We start from the raw sequence: 21165 nt of genomic DNA, 5'->3' as shown, positions 1-21165 counted from the left end.
AATGCAAGTAATTACAGGTTTTAACAGCACATTCTGAAAGGGTGGTTATCGGAATACATGGAGAACATTTCAAAACTTTCACTTTTTCCTAAAAAGGAGAGTGAGAGTCTATTCGTAAGAAAACATTACTCTTACTGTAAATATATTACATATGATTAATTAAAGTGTTTCCCAAACTTTAAAAGGCTCCTTTTAGGATTGCACTACTTTCCGCGGCGCCCCTCTCAGCTCATCTCAGTAGAGTCGATGAAGAATAAAAATAAAGTATTGTGACTTTATAATTCATAGCGGTAAAATATTTGCTTGTATGCCTGTAGTAAATTATCCACCATAAAAATATGTAGTAAAAACCGTGTTTTTAATCAATTATGTAAAACTATTCACTACTAATGGTTTTTAATGAAAACCACTACTAGTATGTGATTGTTAGACTTAGAGTAGTACAAGTAAATACGTATATAGAGGGACATAAGTAAAGTACAAAGCGTTTAATACTTTAAATATTGTTAAATTAAATGATTGCTTCATAAATATTACGGTTTAGCAAGTCAGATTATATCCTCTCAAATTCATCCCAGTTCATAATATTCATTTAAAGTTTCACTTAAGCCATTCGGACATATATGTTGAAAGTCTATGCGAATTATGTCAGTTTTCCCCTTGAACTAATAGATCAAAATCTGGACTCATGTTCGAAAGTATAACACACACTTTTTTCATTTTGAATCCAGCCTTTAACGAAGTATCAGTTTTGAATCCAACCAGTTGTTTACTATTATCAACGTTTAGATGCGTTTCTTTTTAAGTGGATTTGATGCCCACATTACAGAGTTGACATCGTTTAAAGAATTTATAAAAATGAATGCATAAAAATCCATAAAAATTTTAAAAATTCAAGAATTCATAAAAATGCATTCAGTTTGGAAAGATCTTTCTTCAATAAACTGTTTCAAAGCGGAAAATCTACTGTATTCTTCTTTAGCCATAATATTCCGCAAATCGAGTATATGTTTAAAACTTGTTAATTTGTCTGACAGGTTTAAGATATTTGCGTTCTTTTCTTGTAATTACTTACTTAGTATGTTCAACCTTTCAAACAATTCAGCAAGAAGAGGTATCTTTGACAGAAAATTCTTTTGAATAAATTTATCGGCAATGATATTGTTTTTACCCTTCTGGTAAGCGTATTTTTCGTGTCTCAGCTCAAACCTACTAGAAAGGGGAATACCAAGAGACAACCAACAAGAATAAATGTAGCGGTCAGAATCCATGTCCTTTTACATTGTTTTAAAAAATTACTTTTGAGGAGTGTTTTTAATATAGTTGATCAGTTCCTTAATGAGATGTTCTGTGGCTAATTTCTCTAGGGATCATGGAATAGGTCCAAATCTCTTCTCTTTCGCTTGAACGGAGCTTGAAGCCCACTTTTGACACTTCATTTTTGCCACTCAATGTCACGCTTATTGGTTTGTTTGGGTGGAGTAATGTGTAGTGTCGAGGCAACACGTTCCAAGAAATAGTGGTGAATGCGTCTGCGAGTCTCACCTGAACGCTATTCATGCGATGATTTCTTTTTGCAATTTCTTTTGTTCATGCTTAGTAGTTTTAATATAAAAGTAATTTTAAGTAATTTATAGAGCCATAGGTATCTCATATTTAACTATCACTAATGTGACCATTAAATAATTCGATATGTCCATTATAAATCTAGTCTAGCATGAAGGAATGGTACATAACTATATATATATATATATATATATATATATATATATATATATATATATATATATATATATATATATATACGTATACATATTCACACGATATAATATTCTCTTAATCACTGTCGCTCAACCGCGGCGCCCCCGGCAGGATTTCGAGGCGCCCCAGGGCGCCGCGGAGCACACATTAGGAACCACTGGATCAATAGATTGCTGCAAGGAGCTATTCAATGTATAATGAGGAATTTGAAGGTACTGGACCTCCAGCAAGGATTACTTTCAAGACGTTTTTAAATACTCAACTTGAAGTAGGATAAGGTAGAAGATGGCTCGAAATATTCACCCTGAAAAAATTGAATCTAAAACCAATAATTAATTGTAAAAGTTTGGAAGATTTGAATTTTCTCTTTGCAATTATTTAAATGTGTTATTATAATTTGTACATTTTAGTCAGCACGCAATTTTTAAAAGTTTGACAAAAAATATATATTTTTATTAAAAAATTATTTGTGTAATTTCATATCACTCAGACTTGGTTTATACCAAACTGTTTTGGAACTTCATATTTTAAGAAACTAACGCAGTTTATGATTAGTTTTTAAATTGGTATCTGCCCTCCGTAACCAAAACCAACTTATAGAAACTATTTTTATTATCGAGTTTAGGAGTAACACTTTGTTGTGTTTTAGGTGCTTCTTCAATACGGGCGTACGGGTCTGTCTCTAGATTCATCCACACTCTAGAGAACCGAGTGGATTTCAACACTGCCAGTCTTATGCCCAGCACTTTGTTGTGTTTTAGGTGCTTCTTCAATACGGGCGTACGGGTCTGTCTCTAGATTCATCCACACTCTAGAGAACCGAGTGGACTTTCAACACTGCCAGTCTTATGCCCAGCACTTTGTTGTGTTTTAGGTGCTTCTTCAATACGGGCGTACGGGTCTGTCTCTAGATTCATCCACACTCTAAAGAACCGAGTGGACTTCAACACTGCCAGTCTTATGCCCAGCACTTTGTTGTGTTTTAGGTGCTTCTTCAATACGAGCGTACGGGTCTGTCTCTAGATTCATCCACACTCTAAAGAACCGAGTGGACTTCAACACTGCCAGTCTTATGCCCAGCACTTTGTTGTGTTTTAGGTGCTTCTTCAATACGGGCGTACGGGTCTGTCTCTAGATTCATCCACACTCTAAAGAACCGAGTGGACTTCAACACTGCCAGTCTTATACCCAGCACTTTGTTGTGTTTTAGGTGCTTCTTCAATACGGGCGTACGGGTCTGTCTCTAGATTCAACCACACTCTATAGAAACCGAGTGGACTTCAACACTGCCAGTCTTATGCCCAGCACTTTGTTGTGTTTTAGGTGCTTCTTCAATACGGGCGTACGGGTCTGTCTCTAGATTCAACCACACTCTATAGAACCGAGTGGACTTCAACACTGCCAGTCTTATGCCCAGCACTTTGTTGTGTTTTAGGTGCTTCTTCAATACGAGCGTACGGGTCTGTCTCTAGATTCATCCACACTCTATAGAACCGAGTGGACTTCAACACTGCCAGTCTTATGCCCAGCACTTTGTTGTGTTTTAGGTGCTTCTTCAATACAGGCGTACGGGTCTGTCTCTAGATTCATCCACACTCTAAAGAACCGAGTGGACTTCCACACTGCCAGTCTTATGCCCAGCACTTTGTTGTGTTTTAGGTGCTTCTTCAATACGGGCGTACGGGTCTGTCTCTAGATTCATCCACACTCAAGAGAATCGAGTGGACTTCAACACTGCCAGTCTTATGCCCAGCACTTTGTCTGGCAGGTAAAACAACTACAAGTATCCTAAAAGAATATTGACTTTTTAATCACGAAATTTGTATTGCAGCTTAGCAGCTAAACTTGGTTTTGCTGTTGAAAGAACAGAATTTATTCAAACAACAAAACATTTTTCTATTTCTAGATTTGAAATTAAATTGAGAGCCGAACCCTATGTTTCAACATAGACTAAAGCTAAGGATATAAAATACTAGGGATGTTCTCAATCCTAAATTATTTCTAATACATCTTACTGCTTTTTAATTTGGTAATCTAATCTAATACGTAAATGAGACCAATATTTACACCAGACTAAAAATCTTACAAAAGTAATTTAAATTGCTCGATCTTTCCGGTGCTCACCACGTTCACAAAATCAAACTCTTAATTAATTTAAAACAATATCGTAATATTTCGCTTTCGCTGCCTAGAGCAATCTTTAATTACCAGTCGTCAAACCAAAACTGACAATAATGCATGTACGTCTATATAGGTGAGTGGAGGAAACCAATACGTATCGTGATTGGCTGAAGCTTAACCAACCAACGACCAATATAACCAAAAGTCAATTTCGTTATTTAATTCCACGTTGTAAGATTTTTGGACATTTTATTGATCATTGTTGGTCATGCTGATCTTTCGTTGGTTAAGTTCCATAAAATATAAGGGATAACTATCTCAAAACACTCACTTATGGGTTTTTTTAATAATAAAAATTCTAATTTTTTTATAATTGTTCCATAGTATAACTTGTATGAACAAATATGATTTCTTTGTTGTAAATTTAGTATGCCCAAAACTATTTTTTTTTTGTGTTCTTGGCATTTATACAATAGAAGTCTTATTTCGACTTTGAATATCTCCCATAACCACGTAAGACGTGTTAATAAAAACCTCAACAGAATTTCTTGATCGAATTATGTCTTTCAGTCTTGTGTGGTTGGTCGGAGAGTGCAGACCTATTGCGACCTGTATTCCGTAGTTCAATTTAGTAATTAATGTTGTGTTTTGTTCATATTAAGTGCATGTTTAAAGTTAGTGAACTTGGCACACAACATGGTGGTTGTGATTCCTGACTTTTGCGTGTCACAACGCTCTAGTATTATTTGTTTATTTAACCTAGATTATAGTTATGTGTTGGATTAGTTATTCACCTGAGGAAGAGATCAGATTGCAGATCTCAAAACGTAGTGTTACTGATATTCTGTTTCCTTCATAAAACAAAATATTCAGAGCTGAAACATAAGTTAGATTTATTACACATAGATTAAGGTGTGATTGAAATAATCTGTTTGAGGCAATGTGAGTGATCCGAAGCCTGTTTTTCGTTGCTGTATAATAAAGATACCGGTAGTAAAATTTTAAATAACCTCTGTATGATCTGAATACTAAAACATTATTGTTTTCAGAAAGAATTCTCTACAAGAGAGTTAGATGGAATTGGAGTATAATAATTTTGCCATTGGGTTTGTTCTAGATGGCTCTCAGTTCGTTTGGAGACGATTGGCAACACTTTAATCTTCTTCGCAGCTCTCTTCGCAGTTTTGGCAAGAGATTCTTTGGATCCTGCTATAGTTGGTCTGTCTGTCAGTTACGCTTTACAGGTAAGAGTTAACTCAACAGCTTTATTTTTTTATTTTATCAAGAGCAGGCTGTATGAAACAAGCTTGATCTACTCCATAACAGTTGTACCTCAAACACTTTTACAACCGTAATGTTGAGTTTAGAGTTATAATATCCGTCTCATTTTAAACATATGGTCAATACACCTCTAAACCTTTTTAAACATATGGTCAATACGCCTCTAAACCTTTTTAAACATATGGTCAATACGCCTCTAAACCTTTTTAAACATATGGTCAATACGCCTCTAAACCTTTTTAAACATATGGTCAATACGCCTCTAAACCTTTTTAAACATATGGTCAATACACCTCTAAACCTTTTTAAACATATGGTCAATAAACCTTTTTAAACATATGGTCAATACGCCTCTAAACCTTTTTAAACATATGGTCAATACACCTCTAAACCTTTTTAAACATATGGTCAATACACCTCTAAACCTTTTTAAACATATGGTCAATACACCTCTAAACCTTTTTAAAACATATGGTCAATACACCTCTAAACCTTTTTAAACATATGGTCAATACACCTCTAAACCTTTTTAAACATATGGTCAATACACCTCTAAACCTTTTTAAACATATGGTCAATACACCTCTAAACCTTTTTAAACATATGGTCAATACACCTCTAAACCTTTTTAAATTTGTTATGTGAGGTGTATAACTTTTTAGTACTTAAAAAGTTTAAAAAGGGACGAAACTATTTTGGAAATTACTAAAATCGTAGAAAAATATAATAAAGCAAGACGTACACAAATTATCTCTAAACCGAGGCACTTCCCAAAACTCTGCTACTAAAAATAAGCAAGTAAAAATACTTTAAGTGTACCATTCTTAATATGAAATTGAATTAATATATTGAATTGAATTAATATATTGAATTGAATTAATATAAACATTGTATGTTTGAAAGGGTCTTTGATACAAGAATGTGTGGAAAATTTTAGCTTAAAATGTTTTCCGACGATTGCCATAACATGTACTAATGTACTATTCTCGCAATAAAACATTTATTTATGTATTCATGAGTAACATACAGTGGGTTTGGACATTTGCCATCGTTATAGGTTATAAAAGGTATAATGGGCGGTCTCCATCTAATCAAAAGTACTAAATTTAAATTTGTTGATACTGCGATCGTATTATTACTTTTTCAGTAGTATTTCAGCATGAAAATTAAATTTGTCCTAATTAATATTATTTTTGTCCAGATTACAGGGAATTTGAACTTTGCTGTGCGATTGGCTTCAGAGGTGGAGTCGAACAGTGTTTCGATCGAGAGAGTTAAGGAGTACTCTGAAGTCCAACAGGTAGATATAAAACCCGTTCTTATTCCATACTGTTTTCGTTAACGTCAGGTCACCACCATAAATATGACCATCCTGAATCAAACAGATGTAAGTGCGCTGTACCTATGTGTGTGCAGGAGGCAGCGTGGGAAGTACAGCCCAAGCCCAAGCCTGAGTGGCCCAACCAAGGAGTGGTACAGTTCCAGGACTACCAAGTGAGGTACAGGGAGGGTCTGGATCTGGTGTTGAGGGGAGTCACCTTCACTGTCAGTGCTGGAGAGAAGGTAGGTACAAGTTTACTGCAGACTATTGTTGTTATTTCATTATTAAGCTATTTAAAGAAAACGTTTGTTATTTATTAAACTAACCGTTACTGAACAATGACCTACGTAGATATATTCTTTTCTCAAAAGACTTTTGTTATACGTGATTGTGTATCTAATTCAAAGTTTGTTTGCTGTTTTAATGAAGCATAAATTACTGTTTAAGTGATATGAAACATATTATTGATTACAAAATAAAAAAAGATTAAACGAAATCAATTATGTTTGTTTTTGGAGCTCTATTTATCAACTTTAAAGGTCAATGGAAGTCGACCGGATAAATGTTCTTTTTTGTTTTCAACTCTTTGCCTTTTTTGAAGAGTTGCAGTTGTAACACAAAATTGAGAGTGTACGAGTATGATATTCCTAGTTGAATGTACTCGTTCGTGAATGAGAAAATGAAGACATTTTAAACACAAGTTAATGCAAGGAAAACGATGAAATGTGAGGAGAACAAAGAAACAAGGGAAACAAATATATAGACAGGAGGATTCATAGGTTTTTTTTGTTAAGTTAAAAGGTCCTCTTGTTACACTTTTTTGAGGATATCTTGAAACAGAATAAATGGAGTTTATAATTACAAGCCAGACAATACAGACTGAAAATGCTCCCTTTATGATAAAAACGAACATGTACAATCAATCTTTAACTTAGTCATAAAGTTGAATGCCTTTAGATCATCCCACATAATGCCCGTTTCAGATTGGTATAGTTGGCCGTACTGGGGCTGGTAAGTCCTCCCTAACCCTCTGCCTGTTCCGTATCATCGAGGCTGCTGGGGGACAAATTCAAATTGATGGTGTCGACATCTCCAACATCGGACTGGGCGATCTTCGCTCCAAACTTACAATCATTCCTCAGGTGTGTTTAACTCCAAACTTTAATCATCTGCTACATCTTTACCAAGGAGATGCAATATATGAAACCATTTAATTTTAAAACTGAGTCCTTGCTGTATTGAGAAACGTTCTTGCGATGAGTAAATAGAAGGAAAACTCTTCTACAAGGATGTTTCCTATGTGTATTTTAGTCCTGCGTAAAAGGCAAGCATCTGACAGTGAATCACGTCGAATTCAATGACCTGTTTGAAATTAACTTTACACAGTTGTAGTAGACGAATTTATATGTTTATAAACAGATAAAACAGTATACATTAAACTGTTATTTTTCAATTCTAAAAACAATATAATTTTTAGAACTTGGACGAATCAATCCAATATTAAAAATATATCCAATAATGAAAGTATCTCAATAAGAATTTCTTGCTGTTTAAAATGTGTCCTTCCAAAAATAGTCCTAAACAAAATGCCTAAAATTAATTATTTAGATTTTTTTCGTATTTTGTATCATAAATTTAATTTAGCTTATTATATAAGAACCTTTAATGATATAATACAGAAATATTATATTACGTTTATATTTTATTAATATAAAAAAATAATGCGTTATGAATATTAAATATCTTCTTAGTGTGTGCTGAGTCACTAGAATCGTGAGTCATTATAAATATGATCTCAATTTAGGAAGAACCTCATATTATCAAGTATTTCATTCTTGCCTTCAGGGCTGTTTTGGACTCTCGACTTTTGTAGACTAGAGTATTATGTACGGTTATCTTCGACAGTGGGAGGAATAATGAGTCATAGGGATAAATGCGAGCTGAACAAATATTACGAATTGCTAAAGCTCAATTATTATCTCTTTTAAGTATAAATGGATGTTTTAAATTGTTGTACTATTCGATTTAAAGTATATAGTTTTTAAAGCAGTTTGCACAAGGAAAGAGGTTTTGTCTTGGACAGTTTTTTGTAATGAACACGTTTACAATGGCACACACGATATGAGTCTATACGGGTGGTTTTGGGATATTAACTGTTAGTAAATTTAACTGTTTTGGTTAGAATTGAGATACATTGAATATTTACTGTGTGGTATTGCAGGACCCAGTGCTGTTCTGCGGAACGCTGCGGATGAACCTAGATCCATTTGGAGTCTACTCTGACTCTGACGTGTGGCGCGCTCTGCAGCTGGCTCACCTGGGCGACTTCATGCGAACCTTGACGCTTGGTCTACAGCATCCCATCAATGAGGGTGGAGAGAACCTCAGGTAACCAGTTCTCATTATGATTTGCCCTACAAACTTAAAGTTTCCAACAAAGGCGAATTCAAACGTACAATGAATGCGAACAAAGTCTACGAATATGTAGAGTAGTAGTACTACATATAATTAAATATATTGTATTTATTATATAAAATATATATATATATATAAATATAAAATTATTTTATTATTATATATATAATTTATAGTTTAATCTATTTTTAATTGTTAATATTATAAAATTAAATATGTAATTTTTAATTTATTATAGTATATTAATTTATTTTTAAACTGAAGATTTGAGTATTTTGGTCAATTAAAAAAAACTATTAAAAATCTCCCCCTTTTAAAAAGGTTTTGCTATACTTATTTTACAGTTTAAAACAAAATAAACTACAATTTTTGTAAAAACTAATGCATTTGTGTTAAAAAATTTGTATTTTCATTCAATTCATAAAGGCATATTTGCAGTTTTAATTAAGAGTACAACTTCTTACCCGCCTTACTTCAAATTTAATCCCTAACACAATTTTGTCCGAAATTCTTTAAGTACCGCTAATCATTTTTCCTCAGTCTATTACCGTGTCTGGTGTGTGTTATATGTGTAATATGCTTCCATGCATACGTTGTAGTGATATATTTCGTGAATTACGAGTATGATGACCACTCTAAATGTACATATATTTTTTATATTTGTTCAGTTGCTAGTTAGACTTTGAAGAGCTGAAAGATTAGTTTTTAATTTTTTGAGTTTGCTCAACCTTATGCCCAGTTTATACACCTGAAAAACAGAATAAATTCTAATCAATCTTTTTTATCACATAAAGAATTTACAGAAGAACGAAATCCTTCAGTCATTTCCCTTATACAAGAATTTGTATTGATGGAGTTTATACTCATCAAACTATGACAGTGATATACTGTATACACCTATAAAATGATGATACCATTTCGAAAATCTGATTCTATAGCTCGTTATTGTTGGAACAGTGTTGGACAGAGACAACTGGTGTGTCTGGCTCGTGCTCTATTGCGAAAGACGAAGCTGTTGATCCTAGACGAGGCTACAGCCGCAGTTGACCTGGAGACTGATGATCTGATCCAAGCCACCATCCGAAGAGAGTTCCGAGAGTGTACGGTGCTGACGATTGCTCACAGACTCAACACCATCATGGACTCTGACAGGTGAGTGTGAGACAACTAGAACTGAGAATGATGATATGATCCAAGCCACCATCCGAAGAGAGTTCCGGGAGTGTACGGTGCTGACCCATTGCTCACAGACTCAATACCATTATTGATTCTGCCAGGTGAGTGTGATACAACCAGAACTGTATCACACAACAAGAGTGACAGCAACGACAAAATCTGCTATTGACAATGTTATCTCCAACCTTCCTAATGTCGCAGTGTCTGTGGTGAATACAGCGATTTCTGACCACTATGGCCAAGAGGCCGTAATTAGTGGAACAAAATTCATTAGGGAGCCCAAAATTTCCAAAACCGTAAGAGACACAAGGCCAGAAAAATATCGCTCTCCTCAACTCTTTCCTTTCGAAAGAAAAGTGGGACTTTCTAAATTTATCCAAACCAGTTGAGCAACAGTTTGAAACTTTTAATAGTTATTTAAACTTTTATTTAGATCTATGTTGTCCAAAAAGAACCATCAAAATTGGTCAAAAAAATGACAAACAATAAATGGATCACTAAAGGAATTCTCATCTCGAGAGAAAAACTTAAGTTTTTACTCTGAAATTTATAAACAAACACAAGATGACAATTTTAAAACATTTTTCCGGAAATATAAAACAATTTATAGAAAGGTGATCCATGCAGCAAAAGCATATGATGTCTCAAAAGCGATTATATCTTCAAAAAACATTTCTAAAACTATTTGGGGCATCATTAAACAATAAATCAAATCCTTCAAAAATAGCACAGATCAAAATTTGGGGATCGGCTTTTGGATGATGAAACTGAGGTGGCTAACGAGCTTAACAAGTTTTTTGCAACTGTGGCTTGTGACCAAGGCCCTCGGCCATCGGCTCCTGTAGCAAACTCCACGAGAAGACAAATTCCATCAGCCTCTATGTGCTTGGCACCGGTCGACGAGAAAGAACTCGTCAGTATTATTCAGCAGCTCCAGCCAAAAAATCGAATGATCTTAATTCAAACTCAATGTGGCTCATAAAAAAAAAATGCTCGAAGCATATTGTGAGGCTCTGACCGCCTTGATAAATTCCTCATTTCATTTGGGGTTTTTTCCCTCACTCCTGAAGATGTCAAAAAGTAAACCCCTATCTTTAAAAAAGACGACCCTACACTCATGAATAAACTATCGGCCTGTCTCTATTTTGCCTATTTTAAGCAAACTATTTGAAAAGTTGTTTTTAGTGCGAATGCTTCAGTTTCTGAATAAACACAATCAGCTCTCAAATGACCAAATTTGGCTTCAGAAAGGGCAAATCGACAATAGATGCAATTGTGGGTCTTGTCGATATGATTGTAGAGGGATTGGAAAGTCGAAATCACACTTTAAGTGTGTTTCTCGATTTATCTAAGGCTTTCGATTGTGTTGACCATATTACACTGCTTGACAGACTGGAATCGCATGGCATTCGAGGCGTGCCTCTCACATGGCTTAGTTCATTCCTAAGCCATAGAACTCAAGTTGTCCAAATTTCTAATCCATATTTCAAATTCTGTAAATATGAGTTATGGAGTTCCTCAAGGATCCATTCTCAGTCCAATTCTCTTCCTGCTTTATGTTAATGACATAAAAATCATCACTACCCACACGGGAAAAATCGTGCAGTATGCTGATGATACGACTCTTTGTTTTAACGAATCTTCGAAATCAGATTTGGAACAAAACGCATTTGTTGGAATGAACAATTGTGTCCAACATTTTCATAGCCTCAATCTAAATACAAATTCATCTAAATCTAACGTTTTAAATTTCACTTTAAACCCAGTAGACTTTGAGTATGGACCTAGCGTTATGTTAGCGGATACAATACTAGAAGAAGTCTATTCCTCAAAATTCCTTGGAATTTACCTTGATCAAGGTTTGACATGGAATGTTCACAATCGATCACGTTTGCTCAAAATTAGCCTCAGGCATTTATGTTCTGAGGTCTCTAGCCAAATACTGCCCAAGTCAAGTTCTGATAACGGCGTATTATGGCTTGATTTATCCACACCTCACTTACGGATTGGTTACTATGGGGTTCCTGTGCAAGGAACCAATTTTCAAGAGTGTTTAAATTACAGAAGCGAGCGATCCGCACCATTGCAAAATTAAAGTTTAGAGAGTCGTGCAGGTCAACTTTCAAAAGGTTGCAACTGTTAACTCTGCCTAGCCTCTACATTTTACAACAACGTTGTATTGTATGTCTAAATGTGCCTTGATTACGGGCCGAGACATTCACTCGTACGGGACTAGAGGCAGAGACAACTACCGAACTGGGAGACACAGGACGGTGGTTTATGAACGCTTGCCTTCACAGGCCAGGGGTTCATTTTATTAACAGATTGCCTAATGAATTAAGAAACGCCTCGACGCTCAAGGCGTTAAAAACTCGTTTAAAAACGCTGTTTAGCGTCAAATGCATTTTACAATATAAAAGAGTTTCTGGAGTATGACTGGGAGACCACACAATAACAAGACTGACTCTAGAACGGAAGTGGGAATTATTGGCGATGGATGAACGTGGAATGAGTGATCAAATGTATGTCTGAATGAGAGCTCGATGTGGTATGTATGTCCAAATTTTAACCTATTTGACGTTTGCTATACAAATGTATTTTGTCTCCGCAATAAAAAATTGACTATTGACTATTGACTAACTGAGACTGGTGATATGATCCAAGCCACCATCCGAAGAGAGTTCCGGGAGTGTACGGTGTGCTGGACCATTGCTCACAGACTCAATACCATTATGGACTCTGACAGGTGAGTGTGATACAACCAAAAAAACTGAGACTGGTGATATGATTCAAGCCACCATCCGAAAGAGAGTTCCGGGAGTGTACGGTGCTGACCATTGCTCACAGACTCAATACCAGTATGGACTCTGACAGGTGAGTGTGATACAACCAGAACTGAGACTGATGATATAATCCAAGCCACCATCCGAAAGAGAGTTCCGGGGAGTGTACGGTGCTGACCATTGCTCACAGACTCAATACCATTATGGACTCTGACAGGTGAGTGTGATACTACCAAAACTGAGACTGGTGATATGATCCAAGCCACCATCCGAAGTGAGTTCCGGAAGTATACGGTGCTAACCATTGCTCACAGACTCAATACCATTATGGACTCTGACAGGTGAGTGTGATACAACCAGAACTGAGACTGGTTGATATGATACAAGCCACCATCCGAAAGAGAGTTCCGGGAGTGTACGGTGCTGACCATTGCTCACAGACTCAATACCATTATGGAATCTGACAGGTGAGTGTGATACAACCAGAACTGAGACTGGTGATATGATCCAAGCCACCATCCGAAGTGAGTTCCGGAAGTATACGGTGCTAACCATTGCTCACAGACTCAATACCATCATGGACTCTGACAGGTGAGTGTGATACAACCAAAACTGAGACTGGTGATATGATCCAAGCCACCATCCGAAGAGAGTTCCGGGAGTGTACGGTGCTGACCATTGCTCACAGGACTCAATATCATTATGGACTCTGACAGGTGAGTGTGAGACAACCAGAACTGAGACTGATGATATAATCCAAGCTACCATCCGAAGAGAGTTCCGGGAGTGTACGGTGCTGACCATTGCTCACAGACTCAATACCATTATGGGACTCTGACAGGTGAGTGTGATACAACCAGAACTGAGACTGGTGATATGATCCAAGCCACCATCCGAAGAGAGTTCCGGGAGTGTACGGTGCTGACCATTGCTCACAGACTCAATACCATTATGGACTCTGACAGGTGAGTGTGATACAACCAAAACTGAGACTGGTGATATGATCCAAGCCACCATCCGAAGAGAGTTCCGGGAGTGTACGGTGCTGACCATTGCTCACAGACTCAATACCATTATGGACTCTGACAGGTGAGTGTGATACAACCAGAACTGAGACTGGTGATATGATCCAAGCCACCATCCGAAGAGAGTTCCGGGAGTGTACGGTGCTGACCATTGCTCACAGACTCAATACCATTATGGACTCTGACAGGTGAGTGTGATACAACCAGAACTGAGACTGGTGATATGATCCAAAGCCACCATCCGAAGAGAGTTCCGGGAGTGTACGGTGCTGACCATTGCTCACAGACTCAATAACCATTATGGACTCTGACAGGTGAGTGTGATACAATCAACCAGAACTGAGACTGATGATATAATCCAAGCCACCATCCGAAGAGAGTTCCGGGAGTGTACGGTGCTGACCATTGCTCACAGACTCAATACCATTATGGACTCTGACAGGTGAGTGTGATACAACCAAAACTGAGACTGGTGATATGATCCAAGCCACCATCCGAAGAGAGTTCCGGGAGTGTACGGTGCTGGACCATTGCTCACAGAACTCAATACCATTATGGACTCTGACAGGTGAGTGTGAGACAACCAGAACTGAGACTGATGATATAATCCAAGCTACCATCCGAAGAGAGTTCCGGGAGTGACCGGTGCTGACCATTGCTCACAGACTCAATACCATTATGGACTCTGACAGGTGAGTGTGATACAACCAGAACTGAGACTGGTGATATGATCCAAGCCACCATCCGAAGAGAGTTCCGGGAGTGTACGGTGCTGACCATTGCTCACAGACTCAATACCATTATGGACTCTGACAGGTGAGTGTGATACAACCAGAACTGAGACTGATGATATAATCCAAGCCACCATCCGAAGAGAGTTCCGGGAGTGTACGGTGCTGACCATTGCTCACAGACTCAATACCATTATGGACTCTGACAGGTGAGTGTGATACAACCAAAACTGAGACTGGTGATATGATCCAAGCCACCATCCGAAGAGAGTTCCGGGAGTGTACGGTGCTGACCATTGCTCACAGACTCAATACCATTATGGACTCTGACAGGTGAGTGTGAGACAAACCAGAACTGAGACTGATGATATAATCCAAGCTACCATCCGAAGAGAGTTCCGGGAGTGTACGGTGCTGACCATTGCTCACAGACTCAATACCATTATGGACTCTGACAGGTGAGTGTGATACAACCAGAACTGAGACTGGTGATATGATCCAAGCCACCATCCGAAGAGAGTTTCCGGGAGTGTACGGTGCTGACCATTACTCACAGACTCAATACCATTATTGACTCTGCCAGGTGAGTGTGATACAACCAGAACTGAGACTGGTGATATGATCCAAGCCACCATCCGAAGAGAGTTCCGGGAGTGACCGGTGCTGACCATTGCTCACAGACTCAATACCATTATGGACTCTGACAGGGTGAGTGTGATACAACCAGAACTGAGACTGGTGATATGATCCAAGCCACCATCCGAAGAGAGAGAGTTCCGGGAGTGTACGGTGCTGACCATTGCTCACAGACTCAATACCATTATGGACTCTGACAGGTGAGTGTGATACAACCAGAACTGAGACTGATGATATAATCCAAGCCACCATCCGAAGAGAGTTCCGGGAGTGTACGGTGCTGACCATTGCTCACAGACTCAATACCATTATGGACTCTGACAGGTGAGTGTGATACAACCAAAACTGAGACTGGTGATATGATCCAAGCCACCATCCGAAGAGAGTTCCGGGAGTGTACGGTGCTGACCATTGCTCACAGACTCAATACCATTATGGACTCTGACAGGTGAGTGTGAGACAACCAGAACTGAGACTGATGATATAATCCAAGCTACCATGCCGAAGAGAGTTCCGGGAGTGACCGGTGCTGACCATTGCTCACAGACTCAATACCATTATGGACTCTGACAGGTGAGTGTGATACAACCAGAACTGAGACTGGTGATATGATCCAAGCCACCATCCGAAGAGAGTTCCGGGAGTGTACGGTGCTGACCATTGCTCACAGACTCAATACCATTATGGATGGACTCTGACAGGTGAGTGTGATACAACCAGAACTGAGACTGGTGATATGATCCAAGCCACCATCCGGAAGAGAGTTCCGGGAGTGTACGGTGCTGACCATTGCTCACAGACTCAATACCATTATGGACTCTGACAGGTGAGTGTGATACAACCAGAACTGAGACTGGTGATATGATCCAAGCCACCATCCGAAGAGAGTTCCGGGAGTGTACGGTGCTGACCATTGCTCACAGACTCAATACCATTATGGACTCTGACAGGTGAGTGTGAGACAACCAGAACTGAGACTGATGATATAATCCAAGCTACCATCCGAAGAGAGTTCCGGGAGTGTACGGTGCTGACCATTGCTCACAGACTCAATACCACTATGGACTCTGACAGGTGAGTGTGATACAACCAGAACTGAGACTGGTGATATGATCCAAGCCACCATCCGAAGAGAGTTCCGGGAGTGTACGGTGCTGACCATTACTCACAGACTCAATACCATTATTGACTCTGCCAGGTGAGTGTGATACAACCAGAACTGAGACTGGTGATATGATCCAAGCCACCATCCGAAGAGAGTTCCGGGAGTGTAGGTGCTGACCATTACTCACAGACTCACTAGTATTATGGATTTATATATATATATATATATATATATATATATATATATATATATATATATATATATATATATATATATATATATATATTAATGTATATATATTAGACTATGAAAATTGCTTATAGACTCAACACTATTATGGACTCTGATGTATATTAGACTGAGGACCTTGTTTCAACCCTACCCTTGACACAAGTCTATACACACATATTTTGTTATCTTTTTGTTTCTTTTTCTGTTATCCAGTCTTTTACGTTCCTTAACGTGCACTCGTGTACGGTTACCTTTCCTATCACTTGAGCTCTTTGAATTTTCCTGAATTCTATATATTTAAGTTTCCCTTTCCTATCTCTTTCATTTTAAACTTAATGTTTTCCTATATTCATACTTTTATTCGATCTCTCATCAGTATTAATGTTTTTTATATAAAATGAAAGTACCACAATTTTCGTTAAAAATATATAATTGAGAAAAAGTTTTTTTATATCAAAGAATTTTTGTTAATGTTATATATTTAACAACTTTACTGTCTAAAACTATAACTATTTAAAAGTCTTCTGAAAGTTATGAAACGCTTAATAACAAACCATTTAAACTATTAGAGTCATCCTGGATTTCATTGAATAGTTTGATTTTGATACAATTAGCCTCCAGGCGTGACTAAATCATTGCGTTTCTAAGAAACTTTTCATTAATAATTGTCTAATGTTAGACACTTAGATACATAATTAAACATAATAGAATAAGGAGGTTTTTATCAAACAATTACATTTCTGGTTGGATCAGCAGTTGTCTTAAAAGATAAATTTATAGGATATTAGATGGTTTAAGGTATGGAATTAATTGAATTTTGATAAAGAATTGCTATTAAATAAAATATTGAACTTTTAAATTTTACATAACTTTGCAAATAATACAAGATAGAACCTAAATCTCCTCGGCCAACTTTGTCTGTTGAAAATTGCCTTGAAATAGGGATTACAATATTCCTATAAATGCTCTATGTAATGTAAAATTGTGTGCTATAACTTTGTGGTGTTCACTTAATAATAAAAGCAAAACTAATCTTTTAAAATTACATATCAAAAGTCTATTTTTATTGTTTGGGTTAGTAATTTTTTATTCTGATTAGTATTTTTGTTACAGGGTGCTTGTCTTGGATAAAGGCCTAATTAAGGAGTTCGATTCGCCACAAAACCTTCTGAAGTCAACATCGACCATATTCTATGGAATGGCAAAGGACGCAGGTCTTACATAAAACATATTCAGATAACTTTTACAGAAGTGCCATGTTCCTTAACAAAGTCAAATTCGACTAAAAGCCTGTGTATTAGATAATAAGTGTTATATTTGACTAGTGTTAATTATTCGATTCTCCTTCAATACTGATTTTCTTACGCTAATTCATTGGCAGCTCTCTTTATTTCTGAATTTAGATATTAATGGTTTATAACTGTATAACTGTGTGGTTCATAGCTTTGCACATAAAACTACAGAAAATATCAAAAGAGGAGACTTATCTTACAATATGAAGTTTTGCCATTTTCTCAACATGGTTTCTCTAATCTTAATCGTGTTCTCCAAAAATTAAAAATTCTGGCGATGCGCCCTTATTATGTTTTATTGACACTAGAAGATTCTTGACTAGGCTTAAAACACCATTAGCTACGTAAAACTATGATGTTACAGTCTTGTTTATAATAAATGACAAGATAAAATTATCTGGTTAAGGAAAATCTATTACTTTTTTACACAGATCCTATCAAAATAACCAGCAGTATTGAAAAGAAGATAATTTGATATAAAATGTACAATCGTAAAAAACAAACTACAGTATGGACCACTAAAGAGTGCAGTTGAGGAGCCTATTTGACGCTTGACCTTGAAAATAAGCTAACCTGTTGACCTGTTGTGCCAACTCCACTCTTTCGTGGCTCCTACTGTAGCGATATTTCATATTAAATGTAAGCAGATTTGAGAACTAGATTCAGTATTTTAGTTGCTCGTTTTCGTTTTATTTATTATAAGTTATATTGATATATTTCCATTTATGTACATAGATTTGTAATTATGTTCATTTTTAATATATATTAACATTGTTAAATAAACTATTGTTATTATACAGTGGTTTAAACTTTTATAAAATAACCTTATTCTAGACTGTTGCTCCCTCTTATTTAAATCCACCTTAGTTGTTTTTCACCTAAGAACACTTGGAAAATATTCAAAGCATAAATCTAATTAATTTTATAAAACAACAAATTATATTCATACACAAAGACAGTGTGTATAGAATACGAGTAATATTTATTTCCTACCACAAGAGCATGCTACAACTCAAACATGATTTCGTTGGTTTAGCTTTTACGAGCCGGCCTAAGGCCTAATTCTGCTTAGTAGTTTTCTTATTTCTGATCGTCTTTTAGTGCACGATGTTTGATGGTTCTATTAAAAATTTCGATATTTATCCGTTTGTGTTTACTTTCGATAAACTATTGCCTTAAGAACATTCCAAGCTCTTCTACACATTCCAAAAAGAGCATATCTTGAAAGTCAATCTCCATAGTCATGCCATTTATTTGGAACAAAATAATCATTTGGTTTGGTTTGTCCATGAGGAAAAACTACAAAAAGAGTCAGTTTCTGTGATTTTCTGTTCACTCTCGCTCGTACATATATCACAAAAGATTGTGATAGATATTTTTTTCGCGCGTTCTACTTGTTTTATATAATATATAAGCGTACTACTAAACCTCATAACATATACAATTGCACAGAGTCAGGTTTTTCACTGTTGAAAATTGAGAATCCTCAGTATTTAACACTATAACAAAGCACACACCACGTATAATGTTATAGTACAATGCGGTAACTTTTAGCAACGATACAATAAATGCGATGTTTCCGTTCTTAATTTTGGACCACCCAAAACTCAAATTTTAAATTCTGAGCATCCAAACTCACAAGGCAATCAAAATCACGTAATCATTTAGTAGTTCAATAAAGTCTTGTAAAAATACAGTTACATGTGTGTAGATGTTTAGGAAACTTAATGAGTTAAAAAGTTATTAATGACGTTTTTTAATAACATATTTTCTTAAATTTTATTAATTTTGAAAAATGTTGTAAGCCTAAAAATAATATATATATATATATATATATATATATATATATATATATATATATATATATATATATATATATATATATATACAGGGTGAGTCAGAAATATGGTAAAATATTTTAAGACGTGATTCTAGAGCTAAAAATAAGAAAAAAAATGTTATATAAAGGTAGGTCCGGAAACGCTCCATTACTGAGTAATGGCTGGCGAAAGATTTTGCTTTGTTTTAAGTTCACCTGGTGAAATTAAGTGATTCTGAAAGGTTTTGTTCTTACTTTTTAACTCAAATAAGATGGATGTATAAATAAAATCATCTGAAAAATCAAATAAAACCACTCTAGAGGTTGTAGTGTGAACAGTTTTTGAGAAAAAGTATGAAATTTGCCAAAAATCTAATAACAAAAATACCGTCTTAAATGTTTGATGTCGAATAAAATTGTTAAATGACCAATAACCAATTTGTTTTTCCTAATACAGATTGTAGAGAATTTAATTCTGAAAACAACCATGATAAACAATGTTAACTAAATGTGTAAAAAAGTTATGATATTGACTCCTCACGTATCACACTACACAGCAAACTTTTGCTGTTTTATAATAAGGAATGTGATTTTTGTGATTCAATGTTTATTGAAATTACATAAGGCTATTGCCAAAACGTACTTGCTCCGACGGGACTCGATATACATATACACATCCAATTTTCGTGTTATTCCTGTATTGGAAATTTTAGTTTTGTTTAATGATAAAATATTACTATACAACTTTGTATAATCAGGTTTTAAATATAAACACACACACATTTATATTCTATTGCGATATTTATATTACAGAAATATTTCGTAGCATACATGTCGAAAAAAAGTAAATACTGAAGAATGTAAAAGTGCCTGGACACTGTTGAGGCAGAGACTGCAGTGCAGCACTGTATTGCATGAGGTATCAGTGCAACCACTGGCGCTACGGGGAGAGGAGTATAAAACATATCTCACATGTTAGTTCTTCCATTTCTAAGTTAAGATTTTGTTTTGGCCAAGAAAAACCCCATACTTCATTTAAGTAGAAAGTGGATCCTCAGGTTTATATCCTGTATATTGTCTACTGAATATTTCATAATTTTAAATAAACTGTTTAAAAAACTGCGACTAAGCGTTGTAATTAATTATACTTAAATAATTTGTTCAGTGTGGAACTTCATTTTTTAGAATTTCAGAGGCATAGCCGTTCAAGATAAATCCCCTGAATCAGACACAGGCCTGTAGCTCTCTGGCAGTGACCTATGTCCCTTCTTGAAATTTGGAGTGACCCGAGCAGCCTTTAATTTACTGGGATAGACACCCTCATTTAGACATATATTGAAGCAGGCTATCAAGGATAACAAGATGTACCCAACTACTGATTTTATAAGGGTATTCGATAAAGAATAAATAATGTCCTTACTTTTACTGTCCTTCATCCGCCCAACCGTGTGCAGAATCTGGTCCACCG

The 21165-nt window shown here is 36.2% G+C and overlaps 1 protein-coding gene across 1 annotated transcript in view; it reads left to right on the top strand.

Annotated features, from left to right (window-relative positions):
- LOC124353789 (ATP-binding cassette sub-family C member 3-like) overlaps positions 1-18675 on the top strand; it is a 50001-nt gene extending 31326 nt beyond the window's left edge. Inside the window, exons 24-31 of the mRNA XM_046803786.1 lie at positions 3421-3529; positions 5000-5126; positions 6365-6463; positions 6580-6726; positions 7468-7626; positions 8706-8872; positions 9857-10051; positions 17700-18675. Coding sequence (XP_046659742.1) covers positions 3421-3529; positions 5000-5126; positions 6365-6463; positions 6580-6726; positions 7468-7626; positions 8706-8872; positions 9857-10051; positions 17700-17811 — 1115 coding nt within the window. The 3' untranslated portion in view covers positions 17812-18675. The remainder of the gene's footprint in view (positions 1-3420; positions 3530-4999; positions 5127-6364; positions 6464-6579; positions 6727-7467; positions 7627-8705; positions 8873-9856; positions 10052-17699) is intronic.
- The last annotated feature ends 2490 nt before the right edge of the window (positions 18676-21165 follow it).

Source organism: Homalodisca vitripennis, chromosome 2 (assembly GCF_021130785.1).
Source record: "Homalodisca vitripennis isolate AUS2020 chromosome 2, UT_GWSS_2.1, whole genome shotgun sequence".
Classification (NCBI taxonomy): Eukaryota; Metazoa; Arthropoda; class Insecta; order Hemiptera; family Cicadellidae; genus Homalodisca; species Homalodisca vitripennis.
Note: the sequence above shows the minus strand (reverse complement) of the source record. Positions and strands in the feature narration are given on the sequence as shown.